The sequence below is a fragment of the Blennius ocellaris genome (assembly GCF_963422515.1).
Source record: "Blennius ocellaris genome assembly, chromosome: 10".
Classification (NCBI taxonomy): domain Eukaryota; kingdom Metazoa; phylum Chordata; class Actinopteri; order Blenniiformes; family Blenniidae; genus Blennius; species Blennius ocellaris.
Window position 1 is genome coordinate 9,340,118 of NC_137659.1, and position 13,821 is coordinate 9,353,938.

Below are 13,821 nucleotides of genomic sequence, written 5' to 3' on the forward strand. Positions count from 1 at the left end.
ACAGTAGATCCATTTCTCAGTGGGATTCAATGAATCCGTGCAATGGGTTTTAAACACCGATAATTTTCACAACAATTATGAAAAGACGCATATTTAGGAAAAATCACTTTTTAACACATTGTACATGTTGTACCCTGCCTCCTCCCAAAGTTTACTACGATCAGCTCCAACAATCCACAAGTCCTCAAGTCAAAAACATAAAAATTCCCTATTCTTAAAGTCAAAAACTTGCTTAATATTTCAGAATAACTGAAGATGAGCTATACGACATTACTATTTGTCGTTCTTCATATTACTCCCAAAATGAGTGACACAGAGAGTTTCTTCTTCAAAAAATAATTGAATTTAAAAATGAGCCACAGCCAGTGTTTTGAATAGCTCTGCAAGCTCCACAGGAGCTGACGCTCTTCAAAGAGTCAATTATTAAATCGCGACAGCACACAACCAAACTGAAGGACTGAGAAAATACAGATCAATCACAGCTTTTAGGTTTGTGAGGTGTGAACCCTCCTAAAAAAGCACATCTATGATTACCAAACTACACCATGAATGTTTAGGGGAAACACGACACAAACTGCACCAATGCAGATTAAATGTGGTTTATGCACTCACTTCACAAATGCAGATTTCAATCAGAGATAAAAATCTTACTACACGAAAAGATAGAACAACACAATTACCAGACTGTTAAAAGCATCAAGACTTCCCACACACACGTTGTAAAACAAGAGATCTTATCCTTAAAAGTTATTGGCATAAGAAGCAACAACTCAACAAAAATAATTCAAAAAAGGTCTCTAATAGAAATGCTGGACACAGGAACTAACCTATGAAATGTCTTCATCGACATGACAAAATTAATCATTACATGGACTGTTCACATGGCTTTTTTTTTTTAATCCACCTTTTGAAACTTTTTGAGTTTTTAATGTGGGATTTTTGAAAGGGCTTTTGTTAGTTAGTTAGGTTTAGTTTTTTTCATGGTCTATGATATTTCTTTTAAAAACTCCATGTTTAAAAGAGACCTGTCACGGCACTTTCAAGAACTTGTTAATGATTTACTAATAGATTGATTGATCTTATTCAATAAGATAGATGAGGGCACTGTATTTTTGTGACTCCCTGATCCTACAGGTCGAAACCAACTCAATACATTGATTTACAATAATTTCCTGCAGAATGAACTGAATCCTAATGACCACTTGCCAAACCGGTAACCGAAACGTAACCTTCGACTGAAACGTATCCTCACCTCAAAATACATGACTTGTACATGACCCTGATTCTCTTCTGTACAACATGGAATGAAGAAATAGTTTCTCTTCATTAAACATGTGTTTCCCACTACAATGGCCAGCAGCTTCTCCCAACATTTGCATGCAATTTGGATCAATATTCCTCAATAATTCTATTTAAGCTCAAAACCACCAGAATTCAATGAGAAAAGGGAGTTTTTATTTTCTCCACTGATCATTGTCTTGTGTTGCCGCTGGCCTCGGATGGGATGCAGAACAGAAACCTCTGACAAGCCCTTAATGAAAGAGCTTCTCCACCAGACAGTATCAGTATGTGCTCACTCTTGTCAACAGTTTATTTCAGGATTTAAGCTGTTTTCAGATTACACCATTGTCCTTTCTCTTGGATTTCTGGCTGCAATCTGCTGAAGTAAATCCACCAGTCGTTCTCACAGTCAACATGCTAAAAAAAAAAAAAAAAAACACAAAGGCAAGCGTTTCTCAATAAAAAAGAAAAAAACGAACAACAGCCAAGTGTCACTTGACTTCTCCATCTGTCTGAGTCATTCATTCTCAGAAGTCCATTTGAAATGTGCTGAGATACGAGATGCAGCTGCACCGAAGTCCTGCTCTTACCCATTAACACAAAGCTTCGGCATTTCGGCTGTGTTACAGATCTTAATTTGAGGGGAAAAAAAGAATTAAAGTGCCTCTTAATACACATCTGTTGTATATTTTCCTTAGTTTAAAAAAAATTATGCTATATCATAAAATTTTAGTGTGTGTTTTGTGCTTTTATATTTAGTGCTGTTGCACTTGTGCTGTGATGGTGGTTCACTTCAAACAGGGAAAATCAAGAATTTCTTGACATCCAACTGAAGATTTGGAAAAGTCATGACAACAGTGTTTGATGTTCTGCAGCACACAGTGGTGTAGTGGTTAAGCCTCTCGCCTCACAATGAGAATTCCTTGGTTTAAGTCTGAGTTTGGGGTTTTAATCCAACAGTACAATGTGTTTGAGCTTAATTTTGTTGACATTTTAAATGTATGCATCTGAGGCTACGTTTACCCAACAAAATTTCAAGTGAAGACACATCATTTCTGCAAAATGCAACTTTTCTGAAATGCTGTTACAGTGCATGCACACGTCGGCCAGTGGATAGTTCTGCACATGCCAGAGCAGGTGGACAATAACAACAATGGCCGCCTCCAGAGTGTCGTAACTCCCAGTCTATGTTCTCTTGGGATTTGGTGGTTTTATACCTGGATCATCCGCAATAGCAATCCAACTTCATCTAAAATGCAATCATTACCAAAACAACCAACAGCACCAACTCGTAGCCCAGCATGCTAACTACATCGTTTTCAACGTTTCTGCCGTGTAAATGTAAAAGGGCAACAATTTCAAAATGTTGCCGTGTAAACATGAAACCTTTCAGAAATGAAAACACAAAAAGAATGCCTTTTCCCCTTCATCATCAAGTAATATAGGTGATATAGCTTTGACGCTAATGCTACAATACCAGCAGCTTCTTTCACAAAAACAGTACAGACCCAAAGAGAAAAATGTAAAAACTTCTCACTGCGAGGGGAGAATACCAAGATAACGTCACGGCTGTTGCTTTGCGACATGAACGTTAGTGAATATTTCAAACCTATTGAAGCTTAAAGGTAGACTGACTGTCATGGTTCCTCGTGTTCTGGTGGAGCTCTGCCGTGTTTTAATGTCTTACATTCCCTCATGATTATCCAACATTGTCTTGGTTTCAGCTTTTTGTTTAGAATTCCATGTTTAGTATTCAGCCCAGTGTCTTTTAGCTCTTATCCTTGACTGTTATCAGCTGTGGGCAAATATGCATCCTCAAGTTTGTTTGAATTGTTTGTTCATCTCCTCTACTTGACCTTGTTTCTCTTAATCTTATTTGTTCACCAGGATTTTGGATTCGGTTTGTTTCTCCTTTTGTTTACTTTTGTTTTTGTCCCTGGTCAAAAGAATATGTCCTCTGTCCGACTCTGTCACACTGTAACTAACTTCAAAGCCATTTTATTCTCGATGGGGCGTTTCTCCCAGGACTGATGAGGAACTGTGGTGGATTTGTTGTGTGGTTGGAGCCGGGGTTGGCCTTCTTCCACCCACCCATGCCGTGCTGGTGTAAAATGAACCAGCCCCTTCTGTGCAGGGTGCGAAGACAAACAGCAGTTCGGAGAGCCGCACAGTTTATGGAGCGGTCGGCAGTACTGAGAGGAGGATACAACTCAGTGAGTACCTCAAATATTTGATGTTGTCCTGACTTCTCTTTCCCCTCTGCTTCCAAAAGTCATAGTACTGATTTGACTGTGGTTCTCTCCTGATGTGTTATTGTGTAATGTACTGTTAAAAAACAAAACAAAAAGAGTAATGACGAATTTCTTACTGAACTAAATAAATAATTTAAGATTAGGATGAACTAATTGTCTCTATTAGAGCAATGTACTGTTCACGTTTCGGAACAAAACATGAGCTAATTAATTTAATGCATACATGGTATTCAGTCTCTGCATGTCGTTGTCATTCACAACTCAAACCCCCTCAAAAACGTTAAGTTTACACGTTAAATCTTGGTGGTCGACCCATGTGGCTGTCTTTCTTTACTCTCATTTTTACATTGGACACGATCCATTGTGCAGGTTTAGATGACCGGAGGACAAAGTAAAACTAATCGGATGTCTGTGAGAAAGATACCAAAGCAGATGTTTTGATGTACTGTTGGGAGGACAAATCTGACCAGGGGATCTCCAGGGGAAGTTGATCGTTTAGGCAATCTATGCTCATGTCCTCTCCTGCACACACAGACAGGCAGAATCAACTCCCCCGAAATACAAAGGAAGGAATCCTTTGAAACTGAGCCTGCTTTCAGTTTTAGTGCGTTGGCTTCAAGTAGTAGCATGTCTGGAAAGTGACAAGTGTGTTGAAGAAATAGTGCTACGAGAAGTACGGCATCTGGTAATCTATCATGTTGGACTTATATTTTGCATACGTAAAAAAGGATTTGACCGTTGTAGCATCACTGTATTCTCAAAATAGTGTTGCATTGCTGTTGTGAGCTTTCAGTCTCCTCTCCTTTTTTTCGAGAAAGTTCCTGAATTTCTTTGTTACAAGTAATTTTTTTACATTTTTCCATCAGTTCCTGTTTACTATTCACATGTCACACAGAGCAAAACATTCAAACATTAGCATTATAGTTGCATGGTGGCTGTAGTGGAATGATGGCACTGGACCAATATTTACTCAAAGGAGTGTTTTAGTTGTCTTGCTCTTTGCATACCAGATTTATCTTTAGCGAAGCTTCAGTCAGTTATGTCCTAAATTGTTGCTCCAGCAGAATGTTTGAAGGTCCATTAAAATACAAGACATTGACATGGTCGCACATGTGATGTTAAAATCATATGTGTTTTTACGAAGCACATATGCTTTACTTTGATTTATTGATGAAGGTCATTTGTGCAATTAATCAACCTTTCAGAAGAATTGCAAAAATGACCATCAATAAGTCAGATGAGCAGAAACATTATATGTCTGGGGATTATAATACCACTTTAGGACACTAGATGATGAATGAGTCATGGTAGAAAATGACCTCACAGCCATTTCAAAAGCAGAAGAGATTCTGAATGTCTGAATACACCGTCAGGAAATAATTGTTACCTTGAAAAAGAAATAAGACATACATTGAATTAGTTGGGTCACATATCTGTTGGTACTCTACGAACTGCTCTAGTTGTATGCTGCCCCCGATTGGCGTGGTCTGTAATAACAGCACACAGGCACAGAAAGCATAGCTGACCCTGACGTAATCCCAAAGACGCATCCAACAGTCAGTGTATTTAGTTATTTTACTACCGTCTCTGTGTGTGAATTGTTTCACAGGCTGTGAATATTTTAAATAACAAAACGTTCTTCCTCGCAGCTTCTTTTTGACCAGCATGGACGTCCCTGAGGCGGACGACTACTACTATCATGAAAACATCAGCTACAACTTTAGCTACGACGACTATCCCATCTTGTGCGTGAAGGACGACGTCCGCTCCTTCGCCGGCCTCTTCCTTCCTGTCGTGTACGCTCTGTGTCTGGTGGTGGGACTGGCCGGCAACGCTTTAGTCGTGGCTGTCTACGCCTACCACAAACGCCTGAGGAGCCTGACGGATGCCTTCCTCAGCCACCTGGCCGTGGCCGACCTGCTCCTGCTCTTCACGCTGCCCTTCTGGGCCGCAGACGCCGCCAGGGGCTGGGAGCTCGGAGCAGCGGTCTGCAAAATCGTATCGGCCTGCTACACGGTGAACTTCACCTGCTGCATGTTGCTGCTGGCGTGTATCAGCTTGGATAGATACTTGGCATTAGTCAGAGTGCAGAGTGAAGACAGCAGAGGGTGGCTGGGGAAGGCGTTCACCCGGAGACACTGCTGGAAGGTGTGTTTGGCCGTTTGGACCGTTGCGCTCCTTCTCGGACTCCCTGATTTGGTGCTCACGGAAGTGAGATGGACATCTAATAGGAACATGTGCCTCACTATCTATCCTCCCTCAATGGCTCGTGGTGGTAAAGCGACGCTGGAGGTGATCGAGGTCCTGCTGGGCTTCCTCCTTCCCTTCCTGGTCATGGTGACCTGTTATTGGAAGGTGGGTCGTACTCTGAAGGGTCTCCCCACCGAGAGCAGGGGGAAGAAGTGGAAAGCTCTGCGCGTTCTTCTTCTAGTGGTCGGCGTTTTCGTGGTCACTCAGCTGCCTTACAACGTGCTGAAGGTCTACCGCGCAATGGATTCCGTCTATGTTTTGGTGACCCATTGCGGGACGAGCAAAGCGCTGGATCAGGCGGCTCAGTTGACCGAATGCCTGGCCCTCACTCACTGCTGTCTCAACCCCATCCTCTACGCCTTCGTGGGCTCTTCTTTCAGGCAGCACATGATGAAAGTGGCCAAGACGTTTGGAAAGAAGAGGAGGAAGCGGAGGAGAGAAACTACGGCAGAGACAGAGGGGATGGGGATGTCGTTTAATTCCCATAGTGCCTCCCAGGAGACAAACTCATTCTCAATATGAGTTACTGTCCATCAGAAACCAATTTATACGACTGGATCTCTCTTTTTATCGTGTGGTAGAAAGAAGAGCCACAGCAAATTTTAACAATATAAACACAAAGTCATTATTCTCCTCGTCATCTGCAACTTTTTTGCCAAGAATTGCAGGTGAAGTCAGTTATATTTCTGTGTATTAGACATATTAAAGAGCTTAAAACCAGAAATCCTTCAAAGTGCAATGTATTCACTCATCCAGCAGGTTATTAAAGCATAAATCACAGTATTTGCAATGAAGAGTTACGCAAAGTGATGTAACTGATCGACAAATGATAAAATGTCTTTTTTTTCTTACTTTCCTGGTTCGGATGTCAAAGATGAGAACAAATGTCACACTTTAACTTGTTTATAGGAATTATAGAAAATATTGATTGAGGTTTTAAATTAAGTTTCTCTCTCTGTATCTCTTGGCCAATAACTGGTAACTATAAACCAGAAGATGACAAAATGATTTGAAACCTGTGAATTGTTTCTATGTAGATAATTTATCTTTTCTTCATCTTTATTCGTTTGCAAATTTGAAGATTACAGCCGATGGCTTGTTCCCAAGCTGTGGGATGTTTTGTATCCTGATGCTAATGGGTTGATCCAAACGCTGCAGGGCTCTGGAGGTCAGAATTGTTCTGTGGATAGTGTGAGTCAGATCGCGGTCGTAATGTTCGGGCTAATCAGTGCAAGACTTTCACAGCCAGAACTTGGCTGTTAACTTTGTCATGAAGCGTGATCAATCAGATTAATCCTTAAGTTTCACAAGAAACGTTTGAAAATAGAAAAACAAGGTTCGATTCAAAGAGTGCTACTCCTGGAAAAACACTCAAACTGTTTAATGAAAAGTTCGTCTGAGTAATAGCATTTATTCATATCAATCAACTGATGCGTTTCTTCATTTACTTTGTCTGACATTGTTAGTTTTTTATGTTTCCTGCATTCCTGGGAACATCTGAAAGCCATACTGTTTTCTTATTGTGTGAGCAGAACCAGATCGAGGTAACCTTTTTATGAGGTTCGACACAGGGTTTTCATAAATGAAGGGCAGTAACACTCTGAATATTTATCAGCACACTTACCATCAAGTATTAGTATCATTAGATCCAAAGCAACATTTTATGGGATTTTCATGCATCACTAACCGTCGCTAACAAGAACACAGCACCCCCCCCCCCCCCCCCCCCCCCCCACCCCTTGTTGTTGTTGTTTGTTTAGTTGTTTGCCAGCTGTTCAAAATCAAGTGAAGGTTCGTGCTTGCAGGTCGTGATCAGGCACTCGCCTGTGTGGAAACTATCCGACTGAATCCTGCCATCTGTTATGAGAGCAAAAAAAAAAATCTGATCACTCTGCCAAAACAAAAAAAAAAAAAAGCGAGAATGCTGTCTTCCAGGGCGTAATCAGCGGAATTATGTGCGATAAACAGTCTGGTTTGTGTTGTTTAACATGACCAGAAAAGCATGTTTTATATTTACAAATTAAACAAAGAAAGATGAGAATTAAAGAACAATAAATAACTTTAATGAAAAAAAAGTGCAACCAAAGTGTGATTTCTTATTAAAAAAAAAAAAGACATAATTTGAGATCACAAATATGTCAAACTCAATTAAATTATTAAAATTTGAGGCAGTCAACATGCTTCACTATCAACAAACAAGGTACATTGTCTCTTAAATTAAATTAAACATAACATTTACTAAAATATAAATAATAAAAAAAACAACAACTGTCGAGTGAAACTTTCAGGTCTGTTTAACGATAATTTAGACAACAAGCAAACATTCACCACTTATGCACTCGATATATGAAACTGGTTGAAGACTAGTAAACCCTGAACTCAACCATCAACACTGTTTTTTTTTTGTTGAGCCAACACTATATCCATTTTTTTTTTCTCCCCCATCTCACTTTCACAGTAACGCAACATTTTCAGAAAACGATCATTTCCACCGGCTGTGGAGAAAAATGCAAAAAGCGCAGCAGAAAATGAAAGGATATGTTTCTAACTGGTTTCTGCAGAGGCACTTCAGTGTGGGGTCAGTTTGTGGGGCGGGGGCCAGCGGCCGCTCTCAGTAATGGAGGAGCTGCAAGTTTAGCGTGTCGAACAGTTCGTCGCTGTCGTCCAGGTGGTAGATGTAGTCTGCATCTGGAACAAAGAGTCCACCACACACTTTTTAAGACATTTAACAGATATTATTCAATTATTTAAAGGCATTTCTTTAAATTCACATCAACCCACGATCAATTATCAGTATAATTATACGGACGGTATGAACCAAAAACATGCTTTTACGCCATAAAAAGTTGGATTATTTCTCGTTTGAGTCCAAGAGGTGACAAGGAAAACTACCAGCAGACTGAAATGTCAGAATAGTGCAGAAGTTTAGTGATGAGCCTCGAAATGAAAGTCAGAAGCATGGTGAAGGTATCATCAGGCTGTGAGGCTGCACATCTTATTATTATTATTTTTTTAACTGAATGATTTAAGTTCACACAGGTATAAGAGAAAGTTGCTTTTCTGTTTCAAACTATTTTTAGAAGAAAAAAAAAACACTCAAAACAATGTACTTAGCATGTTGGGCCACTAGTTGTTGCTGTTGTTTGTTTTTGTACTGAAACTATGAGAAGAAGTAGAACCATTTACTACGGCCGTACATTTTCATTCATTCGATATCTTTTCGCAAATAATGAACATCTGTGACGACATTTCATGGGATATCTTTTACTACTTGCACTACTTTTAGTATCCAGTTATAATGTGGTATTAACGGTTTTACATAAGCACATTTAAAGTTTCTAAATATAACAAAACTCTTCCCCTCAAACAGCATCATGTGTAAATGAGGACTTTTTGCTACTGACAGTAACGTTGACACCGAATGTTAGAGTCCGATGCTTCATGTGAAACAGAGATCATTCTTACCATCAGCAGACAGGAATTCATCCTTCAGGTTCACAGCTGCTGAGCAGGAGAGCAAAACCATACATTATGTTCTATGATCTGTTTAAAGATTCACTTTTTTGGACCGCGTGTGCGTTTACCTGCGTGCGTCTCACCGTCCCGGAGGTCCATCTGCTCTGCAGCCGCGCCGAACTTGAGCAGGCCGCTCACGCCCAGCAGAGACGGCAGCTCGGAACAGTCCTGATCCAGCTGCTGCTGGTTCTCCAGCGCGGCTGCAGACAAGAAGGAAAGACGTATAACGATCCAGAAAGAACCTTGCAGGGTTTTGAAAGTGTCTATTAATTTTTTTTTTAAAAAGGGGAAAAAAAAAGTCAGATCCAGAAAGTAAGAGCTACCTTTTTGATAACAATACAACATTAATGTGAAAACGTGCTTATTGAAACCTCTTACAGACGCTTAATAAAAAAAAAAAAAAGATACGCCAACATTAAACACATAAACACCAAGCCTTATGCAGACGAAGGCAATGTGTTTGTACTTTGTCTCACTGACACCAGCTGTTCCAACTGGATCATGTTGCTTTTTTGTCATTATTTCTATCACATGTATATATACTTGTCTTTTTTTTATCACCTTTCATGATTATTTGCACTTCATTTGTAGGACTTTCCCCCCCAAAAGATCAATGAAGTTAAAAATCTAGTAGAATCAGACGAAGAGGCAAAGAGATGTTTTGTAAATGAAGATATAAAGTGAGAAACAGTTAAGGGACTGGTGAGGAGATTGATGCTACTATGCTAAAAAAAAGCTAAAGGTTAGCTCAACTCTGATCACTCCATAAGCAGGTTATTGATAATAAACGCTCGGCTCAGGAGGCTTGAGGCTCTCACCCAGCAGCTCATCGGGAGGCGAGAGCAGCTCGTCGCTGTCAGAGAGCGCCACCTGCTGTGAGGAGCCGAGGGACTCCTGGCTGCTGTTGTAGGTGCTGGAGGAGCAGCAAGCGGCTGCGGGGGGCAGGGGGAGGAGGGTGCTGAGCGGGTTGGGCGGGATGTTGAACGCCACGGACAGCTGGCGGTCCGAGTTGGTGCTGTGGTACTTGATGTGGATGGGAGCCGAGAGGCTGCGCAGCTTCAACTGGAACTTCATCTGATCGTCCTCCAACTTCAACGAAGAACAACGCAGAACACCTCATCAGCATTATTTCAATATCACGTGAATTCAGAGCTTGTTGAAGTCTTCAGCAGAGAAAATGCTGCTGCAATATATGAGGCACTTTGCTTTGGATGTCAGCATGCCTGCATCATATTTTCTAAATCGATATGTTCCAATAACTTCCTGAAACTTTTAAAACTTCGTCTCAGTCATCTTACCGGGATCCGGATTACCTACCGTGTTGAACGAGGCCAGCAGCTCCGTGCCTTCCAGGGTCTCGGCGGTGAGGACGGTGTACGGGCTGAACATGTCGCAGATATCCTCGTGCGTTACAAAGCTGCGGGTGGCGCAGTGTTGAGGAAACAAGACGCGATAAAACAAACAGCGACAAGACTGGAGATCCTCCTCTCCAGAGTTCGATCAAAAAGTGTTGACGAATATAGAAAACAAAGGATATGACTTGTTGGTGGGGTCGCGTCCGAAGCAGTCGATGTTGTCTTGCATCGTGGCCATCTGCTCGTCCAGCTTTCGCTCCTGAGCGTCCAGATCGCCGATTTGGCCTCTTAAAATCTTTAACTGCTGCAGCACCTCTGGAGACTGGCTGCCTTGGATCACACCCCTGGAGAGGACAAACACTTTGTCTTTTATCTAGCAGAGATAGGATCCATTTACACAACGATGCTTCAAGTGAAAACACATCGTTTTCAGTAGTAGTCGTAGTAGTGTTTCAGAAAAGTCCCCCCATTTTCAGGAAGTTCAAGCGTTTTCAAAAGGTTGTGTTTTCCTTTGTTCACATGGAGTCGGGAGTATTTTGTAAAAGCTCCACCTTGGGAGCAATTTTCAAAAAATTGCGCTTTCAGCGCTCAGAGAACTGTTGTCGTGTTCACATGGCACCCAAGATGCAACGGAGGTTTTCACTTGAAAATGTTATTGTGTAAACGGGGCCCGAGTAGATCTTTATTTACTGATTCATTGTTGTCAAACCTCCACTGGATGAGGTTCTTGCTTTTCTTCTGGATCAGCCCAACACCTTCGAGGACGTTGAGGATGTCGTAGATCCTCCTCTTCTGCTTCGTATTCATGACCAAGATGTCCGCGGCCTGTTGGCACAGACGTCCAAATATTTGCAGGATAGTCAACTACATATATGATAATACCAAGTATGTCTTTCACTTTAGTTTTTTTCATTTAAAAAACAAACAAACTTTATCACTGTATCCTCATATGTTTTTATGTGTTTTATAAAAAAATACATTTGAAAGTGTCTATAAACACATATCTAATGTTTATAGGTCGCCATATTCAGAAGTTTGCTTCAATACATTCTAATTAATACATTATGAAGTTGGACAGTGATACTAAATAGCATGTGACCAACATGTTCCATAAATCCATTCACAATTCAGCCAGTTTGACTTCAGAATGGTGATATTTCTGTGAGTTCTGGTCTGTAAAATGCTTTGCAATGTATTTCATCATGTATAGAAGGCACATAAAGGTGTTTCACACTGACTTTGAAGCAGTTTTAATGAATATCCCAATAAATCTAATCTAAGTTTGGCTTTTCCACGGTCACGTTTTGAAAACAATGTCTGAAACAATGTAGTTAGAATGCCAGGCCACGAGTTGGTGCCGTTGGTTGTTTTTTTTGGCATTAAACCACATACATAATCGAGAACTGAGAACAATACGCTATAAGTATTTACAATGGCGAGTACACAGACATTTGTATGGATAAACAACAAAGTTGGGTTATGATTACAGGTCATGACACTCTGGAGGCCGACGTCCTCTGGCATGTACAGAGGAACTGTTTACTATGGCCAGGGTGCTCAGCCTTTCAGAAAAACAGCATTTTTCCACAGGAGTTGGAGCATTTTCCAAATGTTCTACCTTGGGAGTCACTTTCAAAAATACAAACAAAGTGTTTTATAGTTGTCACTTGTAAACGTGTAGTTGAGCTCTTGACTTATATGTATTTAAGGCTTTATTATCTTCACATCCAGCAGGTGCTGGCTGAAATGGGGGGAAAAAATCTCTCTCTCTCTCATATATATATATATATATATATATACATATACACACACACACAAACACGTATAAACCGCAGGTAATGCAAATATCTGTACCTTAACACTAGAATCTGTCCATAAACACACAGGTTTATCGGGAGTGTTAGCATTGTGGTATCGATCCTCTGCACTGTCATGGCGACACACTCGCCAGTGATTGAACTGATTAAAACGAGCTAGCCGACCCGCCCCCGTCCCGGTCCCTTCTGCTGGGGCGGTAGAAAGTAAGACTTTAGTCTTACTTTCTACCGACTTTAGTCTTACTTTCACCAACTTGCTCTGCATTCACTCACCACTTTCAGGTCCAGGACGCCATCTTCAGCCTCTCTGAGCAGACGGACGAACTTCATGGTGAGAGAACTCAAACTTTTCTGGCGTCTGCTAGTGGAGGGGACGGTCTTCTTGGCGTCACGCTCCATCCTCTGGCAGTTAAAGGAATGAAAAAAAAACCCAAAACAAAACCCCCCCCAAAAAACTCCTCCAGGACTTTGCTTTGTGTTTTGAAGACTTTCTTAAACAGGTAAAGTTCTCCGTTCGCTTTCGGAACAACAGCAGCACCTGAGAGCCTTTTAAAGCGAGCCAGCGGGCAGATCCACGGTTGCCATGGTAACCGATGATCCGCTATTGCCGCGGCCCCGCCCAAATCAGATGTGACCACGCCCCTACTTGACACTGCAGGAATCGGGATCAAGGGGAGGCCTTTTTCCTTTCCTGAAATTGTCTCCATCTTGAACAGAAATCAGAATCAGTTAACCTTTTGAATGAACTCATGTACTTTGTTGTCCAATGAGCCCGCTCGGTTTTCACTGGGGTTTTACGCATAAATGAACACCGAAGCTTTCGTTTTCGCATCTCGTTTCCAACACATTAGTACATATTTGACCTTTTTTGGGGAGTATATTACACCTCATTTAAATTAAATCATAGATAATCTTTCATTTGATAAACGGACATCTATAAAACTAAGTGATCACAGGCACAACTGTTAAACGTCTGTGAGTTCCACAGTCATCACGCTCAGGAAGCTTTAACACATTCATTATTGAGAAATCTGTAATACTGTAATTGCAGATTTGGAGTTACAGTATTGGAATTGAAATAGACTTTAAACCTTTTGAGACGAGGCGGGGAAGAACTGCTGGTTTGCCAAATGGATAAAAGGTTTTTGGTCTGTATCATTTAACATTTCCATTTGTGTATTTTGAACTGACGCATCACTCTGTAAATCTAATTATATGTGCAAAACCCATTTATTGGAAAGTGCAATATATTTTGAGTGTAACATAACCTCGGATAAACCTATCCAAATCTAAAATATATATATAATATGACTTTAAAACCAGAGGAATTATTAAATGGTACTTAATTCG

The 13,821-nt window shown here is 40.9% G+C and overlaps 1 protein-coding gene across 1 annotated transcript; it reads left to right on the forward strand.

Moving 5' to 3' along the window:
• The first annotated feature begins 3,408 nt into the window (after positions 1 to 3,408).
• Positions 3,409 to 6,638, forward strand: ackr4a (atypical chemokine receptor 4a). The gene is made up of 2 exons (XM_080502913.1): positions 3,409 to 3,494; positions 5,183 to 6,638. The coding sequence occupies exon 2, from the start codon at positions 5,199 to 5,201 to the stop codon at positions 6,303 to 6,305; it is 1,107 nt and encodes a 368-aa protein (XP_080359039.1). The 5' UTR covers positions 3,409 to 3,494; positions 5,183 to 5,198; the 3' UTR covers positions 6,306 to 6,638.
• Positions 6,639 to 13,821: the final 7,183 nt, after the last annotated feature.

Bases quoted from the DNA above. Each gene is read 5' to 3' on its own strand.
- ackr4a (XM_080502913.1), top strand. From the start codon at position 5,199: ATGGACGTCCCTGAGGCGGACGACTACTACTATCATGAAAACATCAGC.